Source organism: Alternaria atra, assembly GCF_907166805.1.
Source record: "Alternaria atra isolate CS162 genome assembly, contig: 21, whole genome shotgun sequence".
In the NCBI taxonomy this organism is placed as follows: domain Eukaryota; kingdom Fungi; phylum Ascomycota; class Dothideomycetes; order Pleosporales; family Pleosporaceae; genus Alternaria; species Alternaria atra.
In genome coordinates, this window is record NW_025091319.1 from 5,416,871 (window position 1) to 5,436,113 (window position 19,243).

The 19,243-nt window shown below is 50.7% G+C and overlaps 8 protein-coding genes across 8 annotated transcripts; 3 read left to right on the forward strand and 5 right to left on the reverse strand.

Annotated features, from left to right (window-relative positions):
* Nucleotides 1-440: 440 nt before the first annotated feature.
* Nucleotides 441-3,862, forward strand: ALTATR162_LOCUS2239 (uncharacterized protein; the record flags this gene model as incomplete). The annotated part of the gene is made up of 5 exons (XM_043309841.1): nt 441-566; nt 631-1,128; nt 2,238-3,143; nt 3,199-3,669; nt 3,722-3,862. 5 exons carry the CDS (start codon nt 441-443, stop codon nt 3,860-3,862), a joined length of 2,142 nt encoding a protein of 713 aa, XP_043165776.1.
* A 640-nt stretch (nt 3,863-4,502) lies between these two features.
* On the reverse strand, nt 4,503-5,432 carry ALTATR162_LOCUS2240 (uncharacterized protein; the record flags this gene model as incomplete). The annotated part of the gene is made up of 1 exon (XM_043309842.1): nt 4,503-5,432. The coding sequence occupies one exon, from the start codon at nt 5,430-5,432 to the stop codon at nt 4,503-4,505; it is 930 nt and encodes a 309-aa protein (XP_043165777.1).
* Nucleotides 5,433-6,152: 720 nt separating this feature from the next.
* On the forward strand, nt 6,153-7,315 carry ALTATR162_LOCUS2241 (uncharacterized protein; the record flags this gene model as incomplete). The annotated part of the gene is made up of 2 exons (XM_043309843.1): nt 6,153-6,366; nt 6,417-7,315. 2 exons carry the CDS (start codon nt 6,153-6,155, stop codon nt 7,313-7,315), a joined length of 1,113 nt encoding a protein of 370 aa, XP_043165778.1.
* Nucleotides 7,316-9,257: 1,942 nt separating this feature from the next.
* Nucleotides 9,258-11,027, reverse strand: ALTATR162_LOCUS2242 (uncharacterized protein; the record flags this gene model as incomplete). Its single annotated transcript, XM_043309844.1, has 1 exon — nt 9,258-11,027. One exon carries the CDS (start codon nt 11,025-11,027, stop codon nt 9,258-9,260), a length of 1,770 nt encoding a protein of 589 aa, XP_043165779.1.
* Nucleotides 11,028-11,364: 337 nt separating this feature from the next.
* Nucleotides 11,365-14,074, forward strand: ALTATR162_LOCUS2243 (uncharacterized protein; the record flags this gene model as incomplete). The annotated part of the gene is made up of 3 exons (XM_043309845.1): nt 11,365-11,493; nt 11,538-13,163; nt 13,214-14,074. The coding sequence occupies 3 exons, from the start codon at nt 11,365-11,367 to the stop codon at nt 14,072-14,074; spliced, it is 2,616 nt and encodes an 871-aa protein (XP_043165780.1).
* A 587-nt stretch (nt 14,075-14,661) lies between these two features.
* ALTATR162_LOCUS2244 (uncharacterized protein) lies at nt 14,662-15,585 on the reverse strand (the record flags this gene model as incomplete). The annotated part of the gene is made up of 1 exon (XM_043309846.1): nt 14,662-15,585. The coding sequence occupies one exon, from the start codon at nt 15,583-15,585 to the stop codon at nt 14,662-14,664; it is 924 nt and encodes a 307-aa protein (XP_043165781.1).
* A 675-nt stretch (nt 15,586-16,260) lies between these two features.
* ALTATR162_LOCUS2245 (uncharacterized protein) lies at nt 16,261-16,764 on the reverse strand (the record flags this gene model as incomplete). The annotated part of the gene is made up of 1 exon (XM_043309847.1): nt 16,261-16,764. The coding sequence occupies one exon, from the start codon at nt 16,762-16,764 to the stop codon at nt 16,261-16,263; it is 504 nt and encodes a 167-aa protein (XP_043165782.1).
* Nucleotides 16,765-17,224: 460 nt separating this feature from the next.
* Nucleotides 17,225-17,767, reverse strand: ALTATR162_LOCUS2246 (uncharacterized protein; the record flags this gene model as incomplete). The annotated part of the gene is made up of 1 exon (XM_043309848.1): nt 17,225-17,767. One exon carries the CDS (start codon nt 17,765-17,767, stop codon nt 17,225-17,227), a length of 543 nt encoding a protein of 180 aa, XP_043165783.1.
* Nucleotides 17,768-19,243: the final 1,476 nt, after the last annotated feature.

Here is a 19,243-nt window from a genome sequence, read left to right on the forward strand (position 1 = left end):
AGAATAGTGCCACCGTCAGTAAGCATACTCTGTGGGTTACTCGACCAATCAGTATCTATCGAGCCACCACCACGATAGCGCTTACGGTGAGAGAGGAGCGGCAGCCACAAGCGGCGGATCGTCAGCACTACAGTTCAGCTTTGCTGATACATCACGACGTGATTGGCGAAGCGATCAGTCAGTTGCTGTTTGAAGTTGGCGAAGCTGAAGCTGCTGATGTAACGGCACGAAGATCATCACGATGATCTCTGTACAAGTAGGAGAACGTGATGCGGCGCAAGCAAAAGGCTACGCAAAATATCTACACGACTTCAGTTCGACGAAAAAGTATTAAGATTTCTTCGTAACAAAAGACAGAAGCTATGGCTGCACATGCATATTATACCCCGACGCCTCTTGCTCCACGAGAGGAAGATCTACAACAATTGCTACCACCCACCATGACTTCTTCCAAATTCACATCCGACAAGTCGTCTCGTTTGATGCCGCTTCAGTCCACATCTCACAGCCAAATACTACCATACGGCGATCTTGAGGATCTTAAAGAAGCCGTAGTCGAAGACAGGGTACATCTTTCTCAGCAAAGAAACCCTACAAGAATGATCATTTTTAAACTAACATGTATTCCAGCACCTGAAAACGCGCATTCGCAAATTACGCATCATATCTCGCACCCTTGCGTTATTCCTATCCGTCGCAGTCCTCATTCCCACCGCACTTACCCTTCACAAGTTTCTTAGCACACGGACGATCTACCGCACCGTCACACTTCCTAGCGGCCAAAACATTTCACGTACGCCCTGGGCTCGCAACACGCGCGCATGGCCAACATACATGTACTTTGGCGTTGCAGCCGTCTCCGTATTACTCAATCTTGTGACGATGCTTTCGTATAAATTTGGTGTTGGGAAGGCCAATATAGCAAGCTGTATCACGAGTATCTTTAGCTGGGTCAACATCCTTGGGAACTTTGTAGTATGGTGTGTAGCTGTAGGTATATATCGTGCGGAGAAAGACAAGAATGGGAAGAGTAATGATATCTGGGGTTGGACGTGTAGCGCGGGCGCGAGAGCGATTCAAAAAGAGTTTGTGGGCGACATTGACTTTGGCAAGTATTGTAATGTACAGGTAAGTCGAATATTCTGGATAGCTTGGGAAAGAACTCTGCTGACTCGATGGTAGAGTGTAAGCTGGTATATTGGTATTGTACAGGCCTCTGCTGCACTTTTGACTGTGGTGATTTACGTATTGGTTTACTTAAGAAGAGGGACCAAGAGGGAGGTGGAGCAGCGGTTGAAGATGAGTGGGTACGAGGCGAGTAGACAGTGAACATGCGAAGACGTCCATCGCGCATGACTACCACGCATCACAAAGACCCTTCTCTACCCAGATACCCACCCGTCTTCACCCGGCATCCAAAAGAGAAGTTCCCTGCATGCCTCCATATTCTCAACCACAACACTACGCCATCTCCATTTCAGATATCGTCGCACTCAACAACCGGCCCCAAAATCCGTCGTTTTGCGCATCCATGATGTATCCGTAACCACATCTTCCGCGTCTCTCGTCCTTACACGTTACCTCTTCGGTGGCTTGGCTGCACGCACCAACCCCCCAAACCCAGACCCTGCCTACCAAACAAGCAAGACCCTTGCCAGGAACGGACAACAACAACATGCATGCTTAATGGTTCACACCCGAGGAACAATGTGCCGAAAAGGTACCAAGAAACAACTAACGGCGGAGTGAACATGCACGCAGTGCAGACTCCACACATAATCGCTGCATAGAGAAAGGGAGGCGGAATAAAAGGGTAACGATGTACGGTGTGCGGAGGTTTAAAATGCGGAGATTTAAAAGGCGGAGAGACCCACTGTGCTTACTATCGGGAAGAACATCGCAATTCACTCGCTTACTTCCTCGGTTCATTTGAGTGAAGAATTTGCAAGATGTTGGTATGTCAGAGAAGAGGATAAAGTGGTTTGAGGAACACGAAGACTAATGATACGGCTAGTGTTCACGGTCATTACCTATTTGGATATGTATGGCCTTCTCGCTACTTGTTGCGGGAGGCTTGGCGCAACGAACGCAAGATGAATGTGATCAAGATTGCTTCCTAGAGCGAATCGAGAAGCTTGAGCAAGATTATGCGCTGATGGAGGTTTTTGTGGTAGGTTTGAGCTGATTCACGTACCTATCGTGGATGTGACAATCTAGCATGCTGACCATGAGTACAGTTCCCATATAGCGATACTTCTCCATCATTCACAGCTTACTCCGCTGTTACCCCACCCAGCGACCCCACCTCAACTCCGAGCCCATCAAGCCATCATACTACACTCATCACATCCGGGATTCCTTCTCCATCTTCTCTACCCACCAGCCATGCGGCGGTGCAGTCTCCAACATCAGACATACCTTCATACTCGATTTCCCCATCGGAACCCTTGACAGCCAATACCATAGCCAACTCCACTGGTCCTGACATCCCCACTCGTCCCGGTTACCGGGCAGTAGCCTACTACGGGAACTGGGACATCTATTCGCGGAATTTCCAACCGCAGCAGATACCAGCAGAGCGTTTGACCCACCTGCTCTACTCCTTCGCCGATAACAAACCTGATGGCACCGTCTTCTTGACAGACTCGTACGCCGATGCAGAGAAGCGCTACCCGACCGATTCTTGGAACGATAGTGGCAACAATCTATATGGCTCGCTCAAGCAACTCCAGATTCTGAAAGCTAAGAACAGGAACTTGAAGGTAATGCTAAGCATAGGCGGATGGACGCACACCAACACCAACACCAACAAGCACATGGATGGCCCCATGGCTACTGCTGCGGGCCGGCAGCGCTTTGCATCTTCTTGCGTTGAGCTTATCCGCGACTATGGCTTCGACGGGATTGATGTGGATTGGGAGTATCCCAAGGACGAAGAGCAAGGGCATCAATGGCTGGAGCTGTTGAAAGAAATCAGAAGCCAGATGAACGAATATGCTGATACACTTGTACACAAGGACCACTCTGGACATGAGCTGAAGCCAAAGTTCCTATTAACCATTGCTTCGCCGGCTGGCGAGAGTAACTACAAGCATCTGCCATTGAAGGAAATCAGTGCAGTTACGGATTTCATAAATCTCATGGTAATCATTTTTTTGGTCTCCAGATGCGATGGCGCATGAACTGACAAGACCATAGGCATACGACTATGCCGGCCCCTGGGACAGCCAAACGGGCCATGCATCGAACCTCTACCCTTCGACCTCGGATCCCTTGAGCACGCCTCTCAACACGGCTTCTGTTCTGGGCGCTTACAAGGCCGCGGGCGTTCCGCCCTCCAAGCTCAACCTGGGTATGCCCCTTTATGGCCGCTCCTTCACCAAAACCCAAGGTCTAGGAAAGTCATTCAACGGCATCGGTAAGGGATCATGGGAGAAAGGCGTCTACGACTTCAAGGACTTGCCAGTGGGAGATGCACAAGAATACTACGACGAAGAGGCGGGCGCAACGTATAGCTATGACGAAGGAAGTGGCTCATTTGTCAGTTACGATACTGTGGCCATGGCGCTCAAAAAGGTCGACTTCATTGCGCAGCAGAAGTTGGGTGGTGCAATGTGGTGGGAAATCAGCGGTGACAAGACGGGTGATGACGGGAGCATCGTGACAAATGTGAGTTGCATGCGTGTGATAGTGGAGATGAATGGTGTGCTAACTTGCAAAGGTTGTTAAGAAAATGGGCGGCGGGAGTGGCGCAGGCATCGAGTCATCGTCCAACTGGCTTCTGTACCCGGACTCAAAGTTTGACAACATCAGGAACGGCGTGTCCACGCTGCAGGCCGTCCAACGGCTGCGCAGGGTCTGAGTCGTTGGTACAGCAGTAGCTAAAAAGCGAGTATGTCAGGTGGTGCGAACCTAACATCGCGTAAGCTATTAAATGATCGTCATCGGTGAAGGATGAGATGAAGCATTGGTGGCGCGAGCACTCATACGTTTCCATGAACGTAGTAATAAAACTTGTCATATACCTTACCCTTGAGATATCTCGCTTATTGCCAAGGTGGAACAAATGCTGGTACTGAATTGCGTGACACAGTTGCAGCAGTGTTTGAGGCTCTGTTAAACCCTGAGTGTACGCGACAGCGCGGAAGCCATGCTGTTTCTGGCGTAGATCTTCTTTCGATATATTGCCAGTGTTGGTGTTCTGCTCGACCGACATGGTACGATCGCTGACTAGAATGCTAGAGGTGGAAAACGATTACACAATCAAAGGCGCGGCGGATCAGCTATTGTTGATTGTCGTTGGATTTGTGTGGTGTCTGAGCGCATGAAGGCTAGGATATGCCTGCCGCACACATGCACGCCGCGTGCCGAATCATATATACAGGTACCGAACGCCTAAGCTCCATTCGTGCAGCGAAAGTAATAGCAGTCGTACGATATAGCACCAAAATGTGCTTGTAAGGTATAGCGAAGTCTGTATTGGGCACCAGAATGTGCTCATTCTACTGCCTCCTGACCTCTTCCGGCGAGCAAGTGTCCGCGGGCGGGAGCAAGCGCTGGTAGGATTGCTCGCCAACAATGGTCGACTCCCTATGCTCGAGAAATGTGCGTATCCGCTCGTCGCGGTCTCCACTTGCACTCAGAGTAGCATTCCTACTCCGCCGGTACTCCATGCTCGCCTCTCGGTGTATCTGGTCCCGCCTCTCAATGACGGAGTTGTTGAAGGTACTGAACCTAGTCCCCTGCACGACACCGCCTATGCTTACAAAGGCAAATATGAGGGCCATGAAGGTAAAATTGGACATCTGAATCGTTCGCGCGTTGTCCTTGGCGCCGCCGCCGTTCTCGTAGTGCCAGCGCTCCCAGTCTTCCCATGTCGCATTGGTACGCGGATCCGTAGCCCAGCGATTTGGATCATAATTCCAGTCGTTATGACGGGGTACTGTGGGCGTCTGGTAGTGGCCTGCCCAGCCATGGCCCCAGGCATCATACGCTTTGCGTTTCTGGACATCGGACAAGATGTCGTGTGCGGCGACCAGCATTCGATAGCGCTCAAGCCGCACATGGAGGGGCAGTTGAGCTATGGCAGCCGAGGCATGGCAGCGATCGGGGTGGTAGAGTTTGACGAGGGCATAGAAGCGGTGCTTGGTGTATGCATCGCCCTTTCTGCATTGGAGGATCTGGTAGGGCGTGGGTGTCCTGTGAGGGGTTTCGGCTTGTGGCCATTTCAGCAGCTCTGCATCATCGCGGTACGAGGGCGCATCTTGGTGTTGGGCGTAGGTTCGCCGTTGTCGTGCGAGCTCAGGACGTGAGAATGTATGACGGCATGACTTGCTCGGCTGTCGAGGGCAGCAACTCGGCGCGTGAGTATAGTATAGGGGGCTCAGGTTAGTATAGGACGAGAGTAGTATCGAAGATTTCTTAGACAGCATTGTCAAGCAACGGCAGCCGTGAACGGGCGCGCATCTCAGAGCTTCAGTCAAGTGTCAGGGTAGCGACGTGTGGGGTGGTGAGTGATGGTGGCGTCGGCGCATGGACGATCGCCTCGCACTCCGCGGGCGTTGGGTGCATGCGCGATCCATCCATCGGTACCTCGCGCTAAGCAAGCCGCCTCCAAACAACATGCGACACTTTAGATGCGATCCGGAGTTGACGTTTTTTTCTCTCTCTACCGACAAACTTCTCCGACGGCGCCGTCGTCTCAGAAAGGAAGCCACCATGCAGGTGCGGTCTCTTCCGCTCCCCTCCAGTTGCTCAGACCCGACGCCAGTGGAGCCTCTTGTTCCGCGACTCAGCCCGTCTGTTTGACGTGAACTCCTTCGCCTCGCTTGCGCATGCCTTAGCAAACTGCCCCTGCAGCGAGACAAACCCTCGGGTCACGACGCATGAAGTCTGCCCTGCAACCAGCCAGCCGCCTATTGTCTTTGTCCTCTGCAGAGTGGGCTGACTGTGGGGTCTAGAGGGGGCATCCTGTCTTCTATAACCCGTTTGTTATCACTCTTTCTCGTGCGCTTCCTTCCCTCGACTTTCTCTACGCCTTTGCTTCTTACTGTCCTTTCCGTTGTTGACTGACTTGCATTTATACCTTGCTACTTTCCATGTTGATTGCCTCCCGCACCTCCCATCCAACTTCCAGAGCCCTGCAACTGAAAATGGCAAACATTTACGACAGTAATGGACACCCACGGGAAGGCTACTTGAACCTTACCCGTCGCATGGAAAATGAAGAAGAAGATCAATTCGACGTCGACCTGACTATCTTGGACTTTCTCGTCTACAAGGCCATTGGATTGGTATTCGAATGGAGATCAAGCAGTGATCCGTATCATTCCGATCTGCCCAATGCCCTTGTCAACATGACTGCTGGTATGAACTACCATGACCGTGGTACTCTGTTAATCGCTGACGACCCGCAGATTGGAGGACGTTTTTGGGTCACAGGCACCATGGCCGACGCCTAGACGCCAAGGCGTCATTTCGATCACGTTTGTTGCAGTTCGCCCTAATTTTTACGCACAGACTGCATCATGACGAGACATGGACAACCGAGGAATCACTTGACAGTCTTCGCGAGCAGAACAAGAGCCGTGGCGAGTACTGGCACCAACGAACTCAGCATCCTTCTGCACTTCAGCAACCCTTCGACCAGCAGAAGGACTTCCCTCTATCCGATGGCGCACTTTACGAGAACCGATTTGCCCTTGCATCCGCATTGAGCATGCCTCTGGATCAGAGGAGATGGGTGACTGATGTAGCAGGCACACCCTCACTCCACTGCTTATTACCAGTCTTCGTCGAACTTACTGCAGCCCGTGTGAACCTGGATGATGACTGGCTACCGACTTCTGAATGGTTCGACTTGGCGGCGCAGTTCATGCTGCAAGCTGTCATAGGCGAATATCTTCGCAATGGTGCTTACGGCGATGAAGCTTTCAACACCATCTTCGCCTACGGCTGCCCTGGTGTCGAACGCTGGGCTGAAGAGCCAGCCGATGTAGCCGCTATGCGAAGACTTTTCTGCGCTGAAGGCAACCTCCGAGAAGAGAACCGCGAATGGACAAGAATCAAGCGCCAGTACATCAGTGAGCTTCTGCCACGGGATCGATCTCAATCAAGTCTTCAGGCGATACAAGCAGCGCAGGAACGGCATCCATATGCTGCTTTCGAGGAGCAGCTACTCTCATTCCTCAAGTATCTGCATGAGGGTCTGGTCAAGCCGGATCTCGCTCAAGTCGAAGAAGGTCGTATCAATATTGACGGCAATGAACTCTCAGAAGCCGAGTCGAGGGCTATGATTCAGCGCATGGGTCTTTGAAAGATTCTATTGTGCAACAGCCTTTGTTCTCGGTCGAGTTCAACGGAATCTTTTTTGAATACTTGTTACTCTTTTCGGTTCTACAATCTCGCATTTTCGTACTAGCGTACTAGCGTATGCCATTCCTGTTTATATGTTTTGCAGCATCATTTTTCTCTTCTTATCTTGCGAGCTATTCTTCCAGAACCATAGCACTTGCACCAAAATTCACGTAGCTCCGCGCGTTTTGTACCATATACCCAAATCAGCTAGTCAAGACATCGACACAGGCGTGTAGTCGGTGCAGTTATACAAAACATTCCAGCCTCTTGGTGGCTATCCGATTTCAACTCCTACTTGCCGTAACAAAACCCCTTCAAATCCCCCGCCACATCCCCAATCGCCTTCCTCGCTCCATCACTCCAAGCACCCATTTGCAGCCACCCGTGCGTCATATCCCCATAATGCCTCCATCTGACTTCATTCCCAGCCTCCCTCAACTTACTCGCATACTCCACACCCACGTCTCGCAAAGGGTCAAATCCACTCGTATACACACTCGCCTGCGGCACACCCTTCAAATAATCTAGACTCTGCATACCAGGCGAAATATACTGATGCGAAGGGGGCGTACCCCGTGGTAAGTAGTGATCTGCGAAACTGAAAATCCCGTTGCATTCGAGATAATAGCCGCTATTGTTTTCGGCAGCAGCGGGAGTGTCAAAGGGAAGGCGCGCTTCGGGGTAAAGCAGGACCTGGGCTGCGAGGGGCTTTTTGTTTTGATCTCGGCGTCGGAGACAGATGGCTGCTGTCATATTTCCACCAGCTGAATCGCCGCCGCCGCAGACACGGTCTGGGTCAACGCCTCGCGCTTTGCCGCCTTCACCTTGGAGCCAATCAATAATGGTATCGTATTCATCTAGCTGGGTTGGGAACTTGAACTCGGGGGCGAGGCGATAGTCGATGGCGTAAATCTGTGTGGGACATGGTTAGATTGGTTGTCTTTGCTTCCCCGACGCCTCCATTGTATTGAGACCATGAGCGTACCTGTACCCCACTCTCCTCAGCAACCTGCCTTAACCCATTCTCAAACTCATCTACACTCCCTACTGTATAACCCCCGCCGTGGAAATATACCCACGCTCCATTCTCCCCCTCTCCCTTCCCGCTACTCGGATATAGGACTCTGACTGGTATGGTCCCGTGTGGGCCTCGCACGGCCGTAAATTCTACACGGCCGATGTCATGTCGCTTATCTTCTGAAATGCTATGGAAGCCAAAGACTTCAAGATGTTTCCGTCGTTCCACGTGGAAGTCTTCGTCGCCGCCGAGATGAAGCGAAGGGTGCGACTCGAGAAAGTGGGATATGGAGGAACAGAGGGTAGTGCGGGTACCTGTTTTGGGGATGTGAGAATCAGAAGATGGAGAAGACATTGTTGGAGAGAAATAGACCAGGCCTCTTGTTCATCTTCTTGTGTCTAGAAGTCAAGTGAGGTGTGTATTTATTTTGGATTCTGCTCTCTAGGCCTCTTAAACTCCATTTTCTTTTTGCATGTAACCAACTACCTTCCGTCATACAGTATGCATACTCCCACGCGTTGTAACACAAACGTCATCTTTATTTGTTGGTTCCAAATTCACACCAACCGGCTTGACGCGTAATGCGTCTTCCTCCCGCTTTCAGATTGATGAAGAGTGGAGTATACTAGATCCACGACATGCGCACGTCAATATCCGGCGCTTAGTTTTATATCCGATCCTAGTCACGAAAACACGCTAGCTAATGTGTGGTTTTGACCATCATTGTGATGGTACTCTATTGATCAAACATTTGTAATTTGATTTGGGAGAGATATAGCGTATCTAAAAACCTACTCTTACAGCATATCGTTAAACATAGCGATACACGCCCTAAAAGGCCGAGGTATATGTACAAGAATCAAAACGAGCTGTGATGAGTATATCAAACAGCAGAGTAAACAGCCGTGCATCCCCGTCCACACTCCACCTTTTGCTCAAACTCGACTGTCCGACCATTGACCTTGACCTTGTTCCTTGGTGTGATTTGGAAACGATGCATCTCCTTCTCTCTTAGTTGTTTTCCGAACCCACCAGCAGACGCAGCACGTTCTAGCTCGGCGGCTTGGTCAAGTGGTTGAATGTATGTTGGTGTGGCTAGGTTGCTTCGCTTTCCACTACCAATCTGGTAGAACTCATTGTTACCCCAGAATAAGATATCGCGACCCCAATTTGTATCGTTGTCTGTGAGCTTTCTCGATCGGCCGGATACGGCGACACTGGCGACGTTGTCGAGGACGGCGGCGGCATGTGTTGCGCCGACGGAGATGGTGGACAGGCGAATGGGGATTGCTGTGTTCTTGGCTTCATCCCATTCGAAGAGACCGGAGAATGCGGGGACCTTGACGGGGTCGGCCTGTGTGTGCACCCATCGACCAACACCTAGTTGGCCTGTCAAACCAAAGCCGAAGGCCCAGGTATCTGCAGTGGTCTTGTTGCCCTTGGTCGCTTCGACAGCAAGAAAGGACGTGTTACCGCCAGCGAAGACGTTCGTCACCTTGCCTAGCTGCCCAGAGTAGAGCTTTTGTGTTGGGAGCAGAGATGGAGCATCAACACTTTGTGCTTCAGCATTGTACGGGAAACCCAATTGACCGGAGGTGTTGTCACCAAAAGTAAAGGCGCGTCCTTCAGAATCGCAGACTAAGCTATGGTAGTCACCAGTAGCTATCTTCTGGACAGGAAAGCCTTTTAGTGTAGTGATCTCGTGAGGAATGTCGAATGCGCCAGGCGGTCGGCTCTCCCATGTCAGACCGGGTATACCCATTTGGCCTTTGCTGGGGAAGTCTTGTGAGCCTGATGCGAAAGAGAAGACGCGACCGGAGGACGTGAGCATGAGCGCGTGCTCTAGACCAGAAGCGATGTTCGTAACGCGCTCGTTCCATCCCAAGTTCTCAGGCGTGCGCTTGCGGTATGAAATGTTGTTGGAGCCCCAGAAGGGGATCCAGGACCCAGATGGCGGCTTTGGACCTTCCTTTTGCTCTGCCTGTGAGACGGGTATCGAGTATACGGAGCCACTTTTCGAGAGGCCAATAATCCGATCGCGCGAGATGGCCAGTGAGATAAGGTTGTGGCCCGTCAGAGTCTTGGTAGGCTCTTTGATGTCGTTGGCGAAGGCGGTGCCCCATTGTAGAAGATCGCCCTTCTCGTCAATGGCTGCGCCGAAATTTCTGTCCAGTTTGATATCTCTCAACAACTTTCCGTCAAAGAAAGTCAAGCGTCTTGGTGTCTTTATGTATTTCTCGTCTGAGTCCGGTGCCACGACCTTGCCCGCATTTGAGCCCCATGTGTAAACTCCAGGGTTCTCCCAGCTCTTTATCACCTGAAGGTGCTGTGAACTGATGATGTTTCTGTTGTCGTCACTCGATGTTGCCCGCCGCCGTGGCGCTTCGAACTTGATCTCAGGTTCCTCTTGCTCTTCAGCGTGCGCATCTCGTATAATCGACTCCTCATTGCACCATTGCCATGCCGTGGCGGTGGCCCAGAGCGCGCCGACGGCGGCTATGGATCGGACGAAGTGCTGTTGTCGTCGCTGTGCATAAGGATGGGCTGCTGTCTGGACCTGGGATGGCGGGGGTCTGGTCGCTATGTTCCTACATAGTCGCGGGGTACGAGGCGTTCGTAGGGTTGCGCGTGCCACACATTTGGTGCTGAGCATGGTGTAGTATACAGAGTTGATGGATTGGTAGTAGCAAGTGTAGACCCAAAGGTTTTTGGATGAATCAAGAAAACGACATCTGCAACTCGTCCAAGGGTCCGATTATAGTTGGAGCATTGGTAATTGGACAGCTTCGATAGTTTCTCGAAATCGTAGCGGCGTGATCAATGACGCTCTAGACTTTCTCCACACTTGACTGACAGACTAGCATGAATCAAGACTAGCACCATCTGTTGGACCCCCACGAGCATCACCGAGCTCCGACATGTGGAAGCTTGCGTCGCTGTGTTTCCTGCCCACATTCAAAGAAACCCACCAACCCCCGAATTGCGCCAGCATGTATGAGGCAGACTCTTGGTACACGGCCTTTGTGCCTCGCACGGCCAAGCCCCAGGAAAAGGCCAAGCATCGCCGGAGAGAGAGCCTGCTCAAACAGGAGAACGTAAGCCCACCACCCGCTGCACGGGTACGTTTGAGCACTTCTGATGATTGTACTTGCAGGAGAGTCAGGCTGACTTGGAGCGCGTAGAAGCCATTCCAGAGACGGTAGAAGAGGATCGACCCGGCAAGCTCAATGGCCCTCCACCGGCCACCGTGGCCAGACGCGCCAAGTCGTACAGTGACTTCTACACGGTAGTGCGGGCACACCTGAAGAAGGAAAAGGCACTGGAGAAGAAGAAGTCACGTGAGGATATCAACACTGAGTTGGAGTTGGCTGAGTGGTATGGCGGTGTTCATGATGAGTTGCTGGAAGCCAGCCACGAGGAGTACAGGCTCTACCAGAACCAACTACACATGACGCGGAACCACCTCGAGAACATCATCTCCGACACGACTTCCACCCTCGATATTCTCTCCTCCCTATCCGAATCATTCAAGGTCGTCGAAGCGCAGACCAACGCATTCCGTACACAATGCGAAGGCCTCATCGACGACCAGAAGCGCATTACCAAGCTCGCCGACGACATGGAACAGAACCTCCGATACTATCTGTACCTCGAACCTACCACTAAGCGGCTCAATGCCCCAGGTGCAGGCAAGATAGTGCGAGGCAAGGAGTTTGTTGAGATGCTGGCGAATTTAGACAGCTGTCTAGAATACATGCAGGCGCATTCCAAACATCGCGAAGCCGAAACGTACCGATCCAGATACCGACTACTCCTCACCCGCGCCCTCACACTCATTCGCGTCCACTTCACCGAAGCGCTCCGAGAGATTGCAGCCGATGTGTCGAAACGGATAGCGGACAGACAACTAAATGATACAACCATGTCTGCGCTGTTGTACGCCAAATTCCGCGTCGGAGCGCCAGAGTTGAAGAGTATAGGCATTGAGATACAAAAGCGGGCAGTACTACCAGCTGGAGCGGCGCCTGGTGGAGAAGCTGAATACCAAAGTCTAATGAACGAGCTGTACCAGAGCTACTCAGCCACCCGGGGCCGCCTCATCCTTCCCATCGTTACGAAGAAAATTGGAGAGATCGCACAAGCTCCAAGCACGTCAACAGATCTCGTGGCCTTTGCGCGTAGCAGTATAAGCTACATACGTGGCATATGTTTCGACGAGTGCGACCTATGGAGGGAGTGGTTTGACGGTGATGGCGGACTATACGACTTCTTGGAAGCTATATGCGAGCCTCTTTATGACCATCTCCGACCGCGCACCATCCACGAGACGCAAATACTGAAGCTGTGCGAACTATGCACTCTCATACAAACACGATATATGGAGGAAGAGGAAGAAGAGTCGCCAATTGAAGCGAACAAGCTGGACTTTTCTGTCATTGTACATCCGGCACTGGAAGATGCACAAAACAGATTGGTGTTCTTGTCGCTTGCAATTCTGCGGGACGATATCGAAAGATACAAGCCCAAACCAGAAGATCTCGACTACCCAGCAAAGAATAAGAAGCACGCCACTTCCGGAACAAAGTCGAACCAACCCGTCTTGTCTGGCAAGAAGCAACCCAAGTCCGAAGCCCCGCCTACCCCATTGATGCCAAAGACGCCCACAATAGTCGAGGACGACGATCCAGATGCGCGATGGAACTTCAATACTGAGGCGGCTTACAAAGACTGGTATCCTACATTGCGCAAAGCAATATGGTTGCTCAGCAAAATCTACAGGCTCGTTCATGTACGTCTTCGAACGGTCGCATAACCTACATTGTGCTAACGTGCTCCCAGTCCTCTGTGTTTGATGACTTGGCCCATCATATCGTTCACAGCACTACACTTTCACTCGCTCAAGCTAGCACATTGCTTGTCAAATCCGCCTCGCCAACCGACGCTGCCCTCTTTCTTGTATCGCACCTCCTCCTTCTGAAGCAACAGATCGTAGCTTTCGACATAGAGTTCGTTACACCCGAAACTGAAGTCCAGTACAACTTCTCCAGTGTCACAAACACGTTCTGGGAGCTGCGTGCTCGTGGCGGCCTCTTCAACCCACGCAACCTAGTCGGTCTACTCATTCCCAAAGTCGTGGAGAACATGTTGGATGCGAAAGCTGAAGTAGATGCGCGCCTGCGTCAAGCGATCAACGACTTCACTGGACAGTTTGTTACCAGAATGACAGCGCCAATTGATACGAAGAACAACAAGAAGGTGCCACCAAGCGAGGCGCCTGCGCGCACAAGCAAGATCCGGCAGAACATCGAGCACGAGACGCCATTCCTGAGATCGAAGCTGGAAGAGTACATCACCGACGCACGTACACGCGAGATGCTCGTAGCAGCTGTAATGGAATCTGTCACACAAACGTACGAAGATTGGTACGACACGTCATACTCTCCATCTCTGTCCAACCAAAATGGAGCCGGCAGAAGCACCAAGGGCAAAGGTAGGGAGGATGGCGTCTGGGACCCGGATGTATTCAGTGAGTGGTGCGGCAACACATTCAAAGTAGGTACGCTAGGTTTGGGCATTATGGATGATGAACAAGAAGACTATCAAGATGGAGATGATAGTGACGCGGATAGTATGGGTGCTGCCAGCGGGCGATCCGGCACAGAAAGGACAGGAAACACTGGCTTAAGGATCAAGATGTGAGAGTCGTCAGTCAATGAAGGAAAATAGGGTAAACAACTACATGCACTGTTCTATAGTCTTCCAGGAGCGTGGTTGAGGTACCATTACCATGCAACAGGAAGAAAATTCACCATTACTTCCTTGCCACGTTCTCGTTTCGCCAACATGGGTGTTCTCCTTCCTGACTCCCATCGCCTTACAACATCCACCTTCATTTCTGATTCACTCTCTGAATCATGTTTCTCTCTCTTACATGTGTTCCTCATTTTCTGCCTCGCTTTCTGCCGTCGCAACGCATTCTTCTCGCGGCGCTCAATTACATCACTTACTTCGCCTTCCTACTGCAGTAGATCAGCACCATTATCTTCACCTCAAATAAGCGGAAACAGGAACTTACCGAGCTGGTCTCTGTGGAATCTGTTGATCTGTGAAGGGAGCGGTAGGACGAGGTTGCAGAAGATACAGAGAGGTGCTTGTTCGGTGTCGCTTGCTAGCTCTGTTGCCGTATCAGAGGACGAGGAAGAGATGGAAGAGGGATAGACGGCCTAACGATGTTAGTATAGAACGTAAGGAAGAGGGGGCTGTGGGTGTAACTGTCGGCTTACTGGTCATGTAGCCCTACCATGATCTTGCTTTCTTCTTCCCTGTCTCTCCTGCTCAAGTCTCTTCCTCGTCTGCTCGTTCAACTCTCGTTGTTTTCTCGGCAGCACATCCTCTTCCGTTGTCCTTTCAAAATTCTTCACTTTCTTCTCTCTTCTAGCTCGTCCTTTCCCTCGTTCCATCTCCATCTCCCGCTCCTCACTGCTACTGCTAAGGCTATTATATGCCCTCGTGAGAGTTCCGCCACCCTCTTGTTCTAGGCGCTCTACCACGTCGAGAACAGATGCCATAGAGGCTTGTGCGGCCTTGTAGGCTTTGCCTTGTAGACAAGAGACAGAGAGTTGAAAGGCCAGATATGGGCGTAAAAGGTCAAGGGAGGAGCTAGCGGAAGCCGTCTTTACGTTTACATCCTGACCTGTAGACTTTGGATGGGTACCGGCGTTTTTGGTTGTGGTGTGGCGTGGAATGAACTCATGTTCTGACTCGCTGTCAATGTCTATGCCGGTACTAGGATGGATACTATACGGCTTGATTCTGGAATTCAACGTCTTGGAACGTGTAGTACGAATAGTGGAACTAGGTGGAGACGATTTATGTTTCTTCGTTACTGAAGCCTTTGTTGTTGATCCTTGAGTGCGTCTCTTTGGCTGCGCTGCGATTTTCGTTACCTCTGCCATGCCATCTTCGTCTTGCTTGATGTTTACTATGTTCTCTTCTTCATCGCCCATGTCGCGCAGGCAGACTTTAGCATCAGGCGCTTGTTGGTTGGTTTGAGGAGTAGATGTCTTCTCTACCTCGTTTTCGCCTAACTTTATGGATGTTATCGATGCACGGAGTGATTCAACCGTAGATCCGCGTTTCGTAGCCACCCTATCAATGATTTTGCGAGATGGAAGTCGAGGACGCCCTTTAGTAGCTCGTGTACGAACCATGGTAACCGTTTAGCTAACGTGATATTGGGTAGGTATTCACGTTACGGTAAGAAGAGTTTACGACCGCCAGAAATGTATGTACTTTGCATTATCGCTGCTGGAAAGCGGGCACTAGATATGCGAGGCAGACAAAGAACTGCCATGAAACGGTATCCCTTGAAAGAGGGGTATAAGAACAAACTTCAGCCTGGCTGGCAAACTGATGCGAGGTATGATTGGTACCTAGGTATGCCCAGGCGTAGTCTTGCAAGACCGATGTCAAAGAAATGATTATGGTGCGATTACGGAAGACTCTCGTACTACCCATGACGACCAAACTCTAGTTCTCAGATTCAGTCGGCATTGTGTCGCATCAAGAAATCGTGCAAGCTCGTCAACGCTCCATCCGTATCTTTGTCCCCACACCATTACGCGCTTAGTCGTTCTTATCTACCGCCTCTGTCTACTTCCTCTTCCTCTTATTCTTCTTCTTCTCCCCCTTACCACCAGCCTTCTTATCTCAGTCCTTGTCTCCCTCACCTTCCTGATAGAATTCTCCTGCCCCAGAGTGTGTCTTTTCAGGAAGCCTTCCCACAGTCTAGCAACTTCGAAAGAGTCCCTGGCAAGGTTACTGATCTTGGTTGTCATTTCAAGTGTTGTGGATCCTTTACCCCTGGCTTCAGTGATAGATGTTGGCTACGGGGCAGGTGCTGGGTACTCGCCATCTGATGCATTGTCATCTATGTCTGCATCTGAAGATTTTGGATCAAAGATCTTGGTTTCGGCTTCAGGCTTCTGGATCTTTGAAGGGGGCGCTTTGCTTGGCGCCTTCTTTTGGCTTGCTTTGCTGGGCTTTCCCATCTCCACGGTAGATGCTACCCTAGCCTTAGGTGGCGCAAGTATCTTACCATTGTTTTTGATCTCGTTAGAACTCTCAGTATCCTCTTCGGATGAGCTCTCGCCGTCAATCTCGCTAGAAGTCAGCTGACTCTCTATCTTCTTGTTTCCTTTTACCGCGGAGGGCGACCTGATTCCATTTTTGAGTTTGTATGAGTCTTCATGTAACTTTTCGGAAGATTTCTCGTTCGCGGAGTCGACACGATCGTCAGATTTGAGAATTATGCATTCTATCATTAAAGCAGCGAGGTCGGTTAAGTGGATTGGAAAGGGCGATAGGAACCGAGCAACGGTGATAGCCATAGCTCTAATATTTGGTAAAAGGGTTTGCTTGGGAATCAATCTAGGAGCAGTTGTGACAAGGGAGCAATACAGAGACCAGCAATGATGCCTGTGTATGAGTGCTTCTGGCAGGCTGTTGAAGACACTAGTCTCGTGGTTTGTAGTTGCGCAAATGTTGGTGTACGACAACCACCATGAATGTGACGACCGAGAATAGAAAACGCGGCAAGCGATGCAAAAAAGATGCAAGTGATAGTTGGTCTTTATTCAAGTGAAACAAAAGTGTGGTAGAAAGAGTATAATTATAGCATTACGGTGGGTATACAAATAATATCACGTTAGATGACGACTTTCGATACGATGCAAAAATTAGGAAACAAAAACAATGCAGCGCCAGATGCTGTGTTTAGAGAAATCATCATGGAGAAGCAGTGCAGCCACTATACTCTCCATGCCCCGCGCGACCACTATTGCCAAGTGCTCACAAAGGCATATTTGGCAAAATTGCACCACCTTGAGAAGCAAGCGGATCAGCAGAAGGCTGCTTAGTGACCGTTTTGACAGCGTTCTCCTTGTACTTTGCGAGCGTCTTGTCTGAATTGAAGTTCTGGTTGATAACACCACTCATGCCTTTCTGGCAGTGGTTGCCGTTCGTCTGAGAGCAGTAGTACCAAATCGGACTTTTGTCTAGCACCATGAAGGTGAAGACATTTGGCGCCTCGCCTGCAGTAGTGTTGAAGTTGAAACCAGAGAAGATCGCGCTGTCCCCACTGAGAGGCTCGCATGGCTTGTCGAAAGAGGATTGCACAAAAGTGTGGGCTTTAGGGAGGAAGTGGAATTCCATCAGATCGCCAGGTTCGGCGACGACGTTCTCAGGCTCGAAATGAAGGCCATTGTTGGCGGTCGTAGAGCCGGCGAAGACGCGATGTATCACACCGGTAGACCGAACTGGTTGTGCTGGGACAGCAGCAGTGAGACCGATGAGCGTGGCGGCTGCCAGGGTAATGGATGTCAAGGTAACCATATTAAATGATGGGTTGATATGTTGCAGAGTTGTAGGGCTGGTAATGTGGTAATGTGGTAATGTAGAGACTAATGCGGTGACCACCGAGATGTACGAATGAGCTGTTGGATTCGATCGATGATGATAAGAACGTATATGCTATGGCATAAATGAAGTGATGAAGATGCTGTGGTGATGAGCTTGACGAAGAAGAAAGTACCCAGCTATGTACTGGTCCGATAAACTCTATCACGGATCAAATGCTCTACATGTTCTACACATAGCCCTCGGATGGTGATGCTGCCGTTTGGCGGTAAGCTGTGCCATTCTTGCCGTGCTGTGTCGCTAAGTTCGTCAGCTCAGCCTCAAGCTCTCTACATGACAAGAACATAGGGAGTAGTATAGCAGCAAGCCGAAGATAGACAAGCACAATCTTACTCAGGCCACTTCGGACCTAACGTGTTCCAGTGATTGCTAAACAGAGACCCAGTGAGCTTCTGGCAGCCCCGCTAAGGCCGCCGAAATGGCTGACCCAGGGTCCGGATTTCATCGTGGCGTAGCTCTACTGTGAGAGAAGCACATGTAGCGCATTTGTCAAATACCTGCTACGGGACTCGGACAAGTCTTGTGCAGTAGGAGTTCGGGCGTAATTACAATGTTGACTACGCTTTGTGGTGTTGGTTGTTGTTGATTGAACATGTTCCGATTCCGCCTTTGATTGTGATCTTGTATCGACTCCTCTTGGCGGAAATTCGTGGGGAAGGAATGGCGTAAGCAGCAAAAGTGACGACTGTGCCACAAGAACACACTCCCTTCAGCTGCTAAATGGCCTTGGTACTATTTGAAACCATTGACTATTTTTGGGTTTGAAAGAGCGCTTATAGATATTGAGGGCTACACGCCGACAGGTCTTTTCGCTGCTCAAATTCCCACTTCGCCACCCAATACAACATCGCTTGTGGTCTGCAAAAGTCAGCGCATATTACGCGAAATGGAGTATTACGGTTGTTGATGCAGCGATACAAGTCCCCGTGGTAATGGAGACAGCGCACACAGCAGGCAGCCCCGCAGCAGATCTATCGCGAGACCCTCAACGTCCGTGCGCAGCACTCGTACCAAGAACACCACCACCATCACAGATGTATCTAAATTAGTTCAATCTTTTGTTACTTAGTCATAAATCCTATTCTAGGGTTACAGTGTGTACTTCGAAGTCTCAGGGCAGTCGCCTAGCGGATGTGCTGAACGTGCATGGATTGCGGAGACTGGGTGCTAAAGGCCGCTAGTAGGGTAAGACGAAGACATACCTTGAGGTCCTAGTCGAACTCGTGAAGGCGGGGCTGCTGTCTGTCCTTACAATGGTGGTGAATGCTGGTGTGTTTTTCCCCGGGCGCGAAAAAGGATATGAAGGCGGCGGTGAAGAGAAATGTAAGTGTGAGTGGGTGAGGCGGTCAAGGCATGTTAATACATCTTGAAGATAGCCTGGATCAAAAAAGA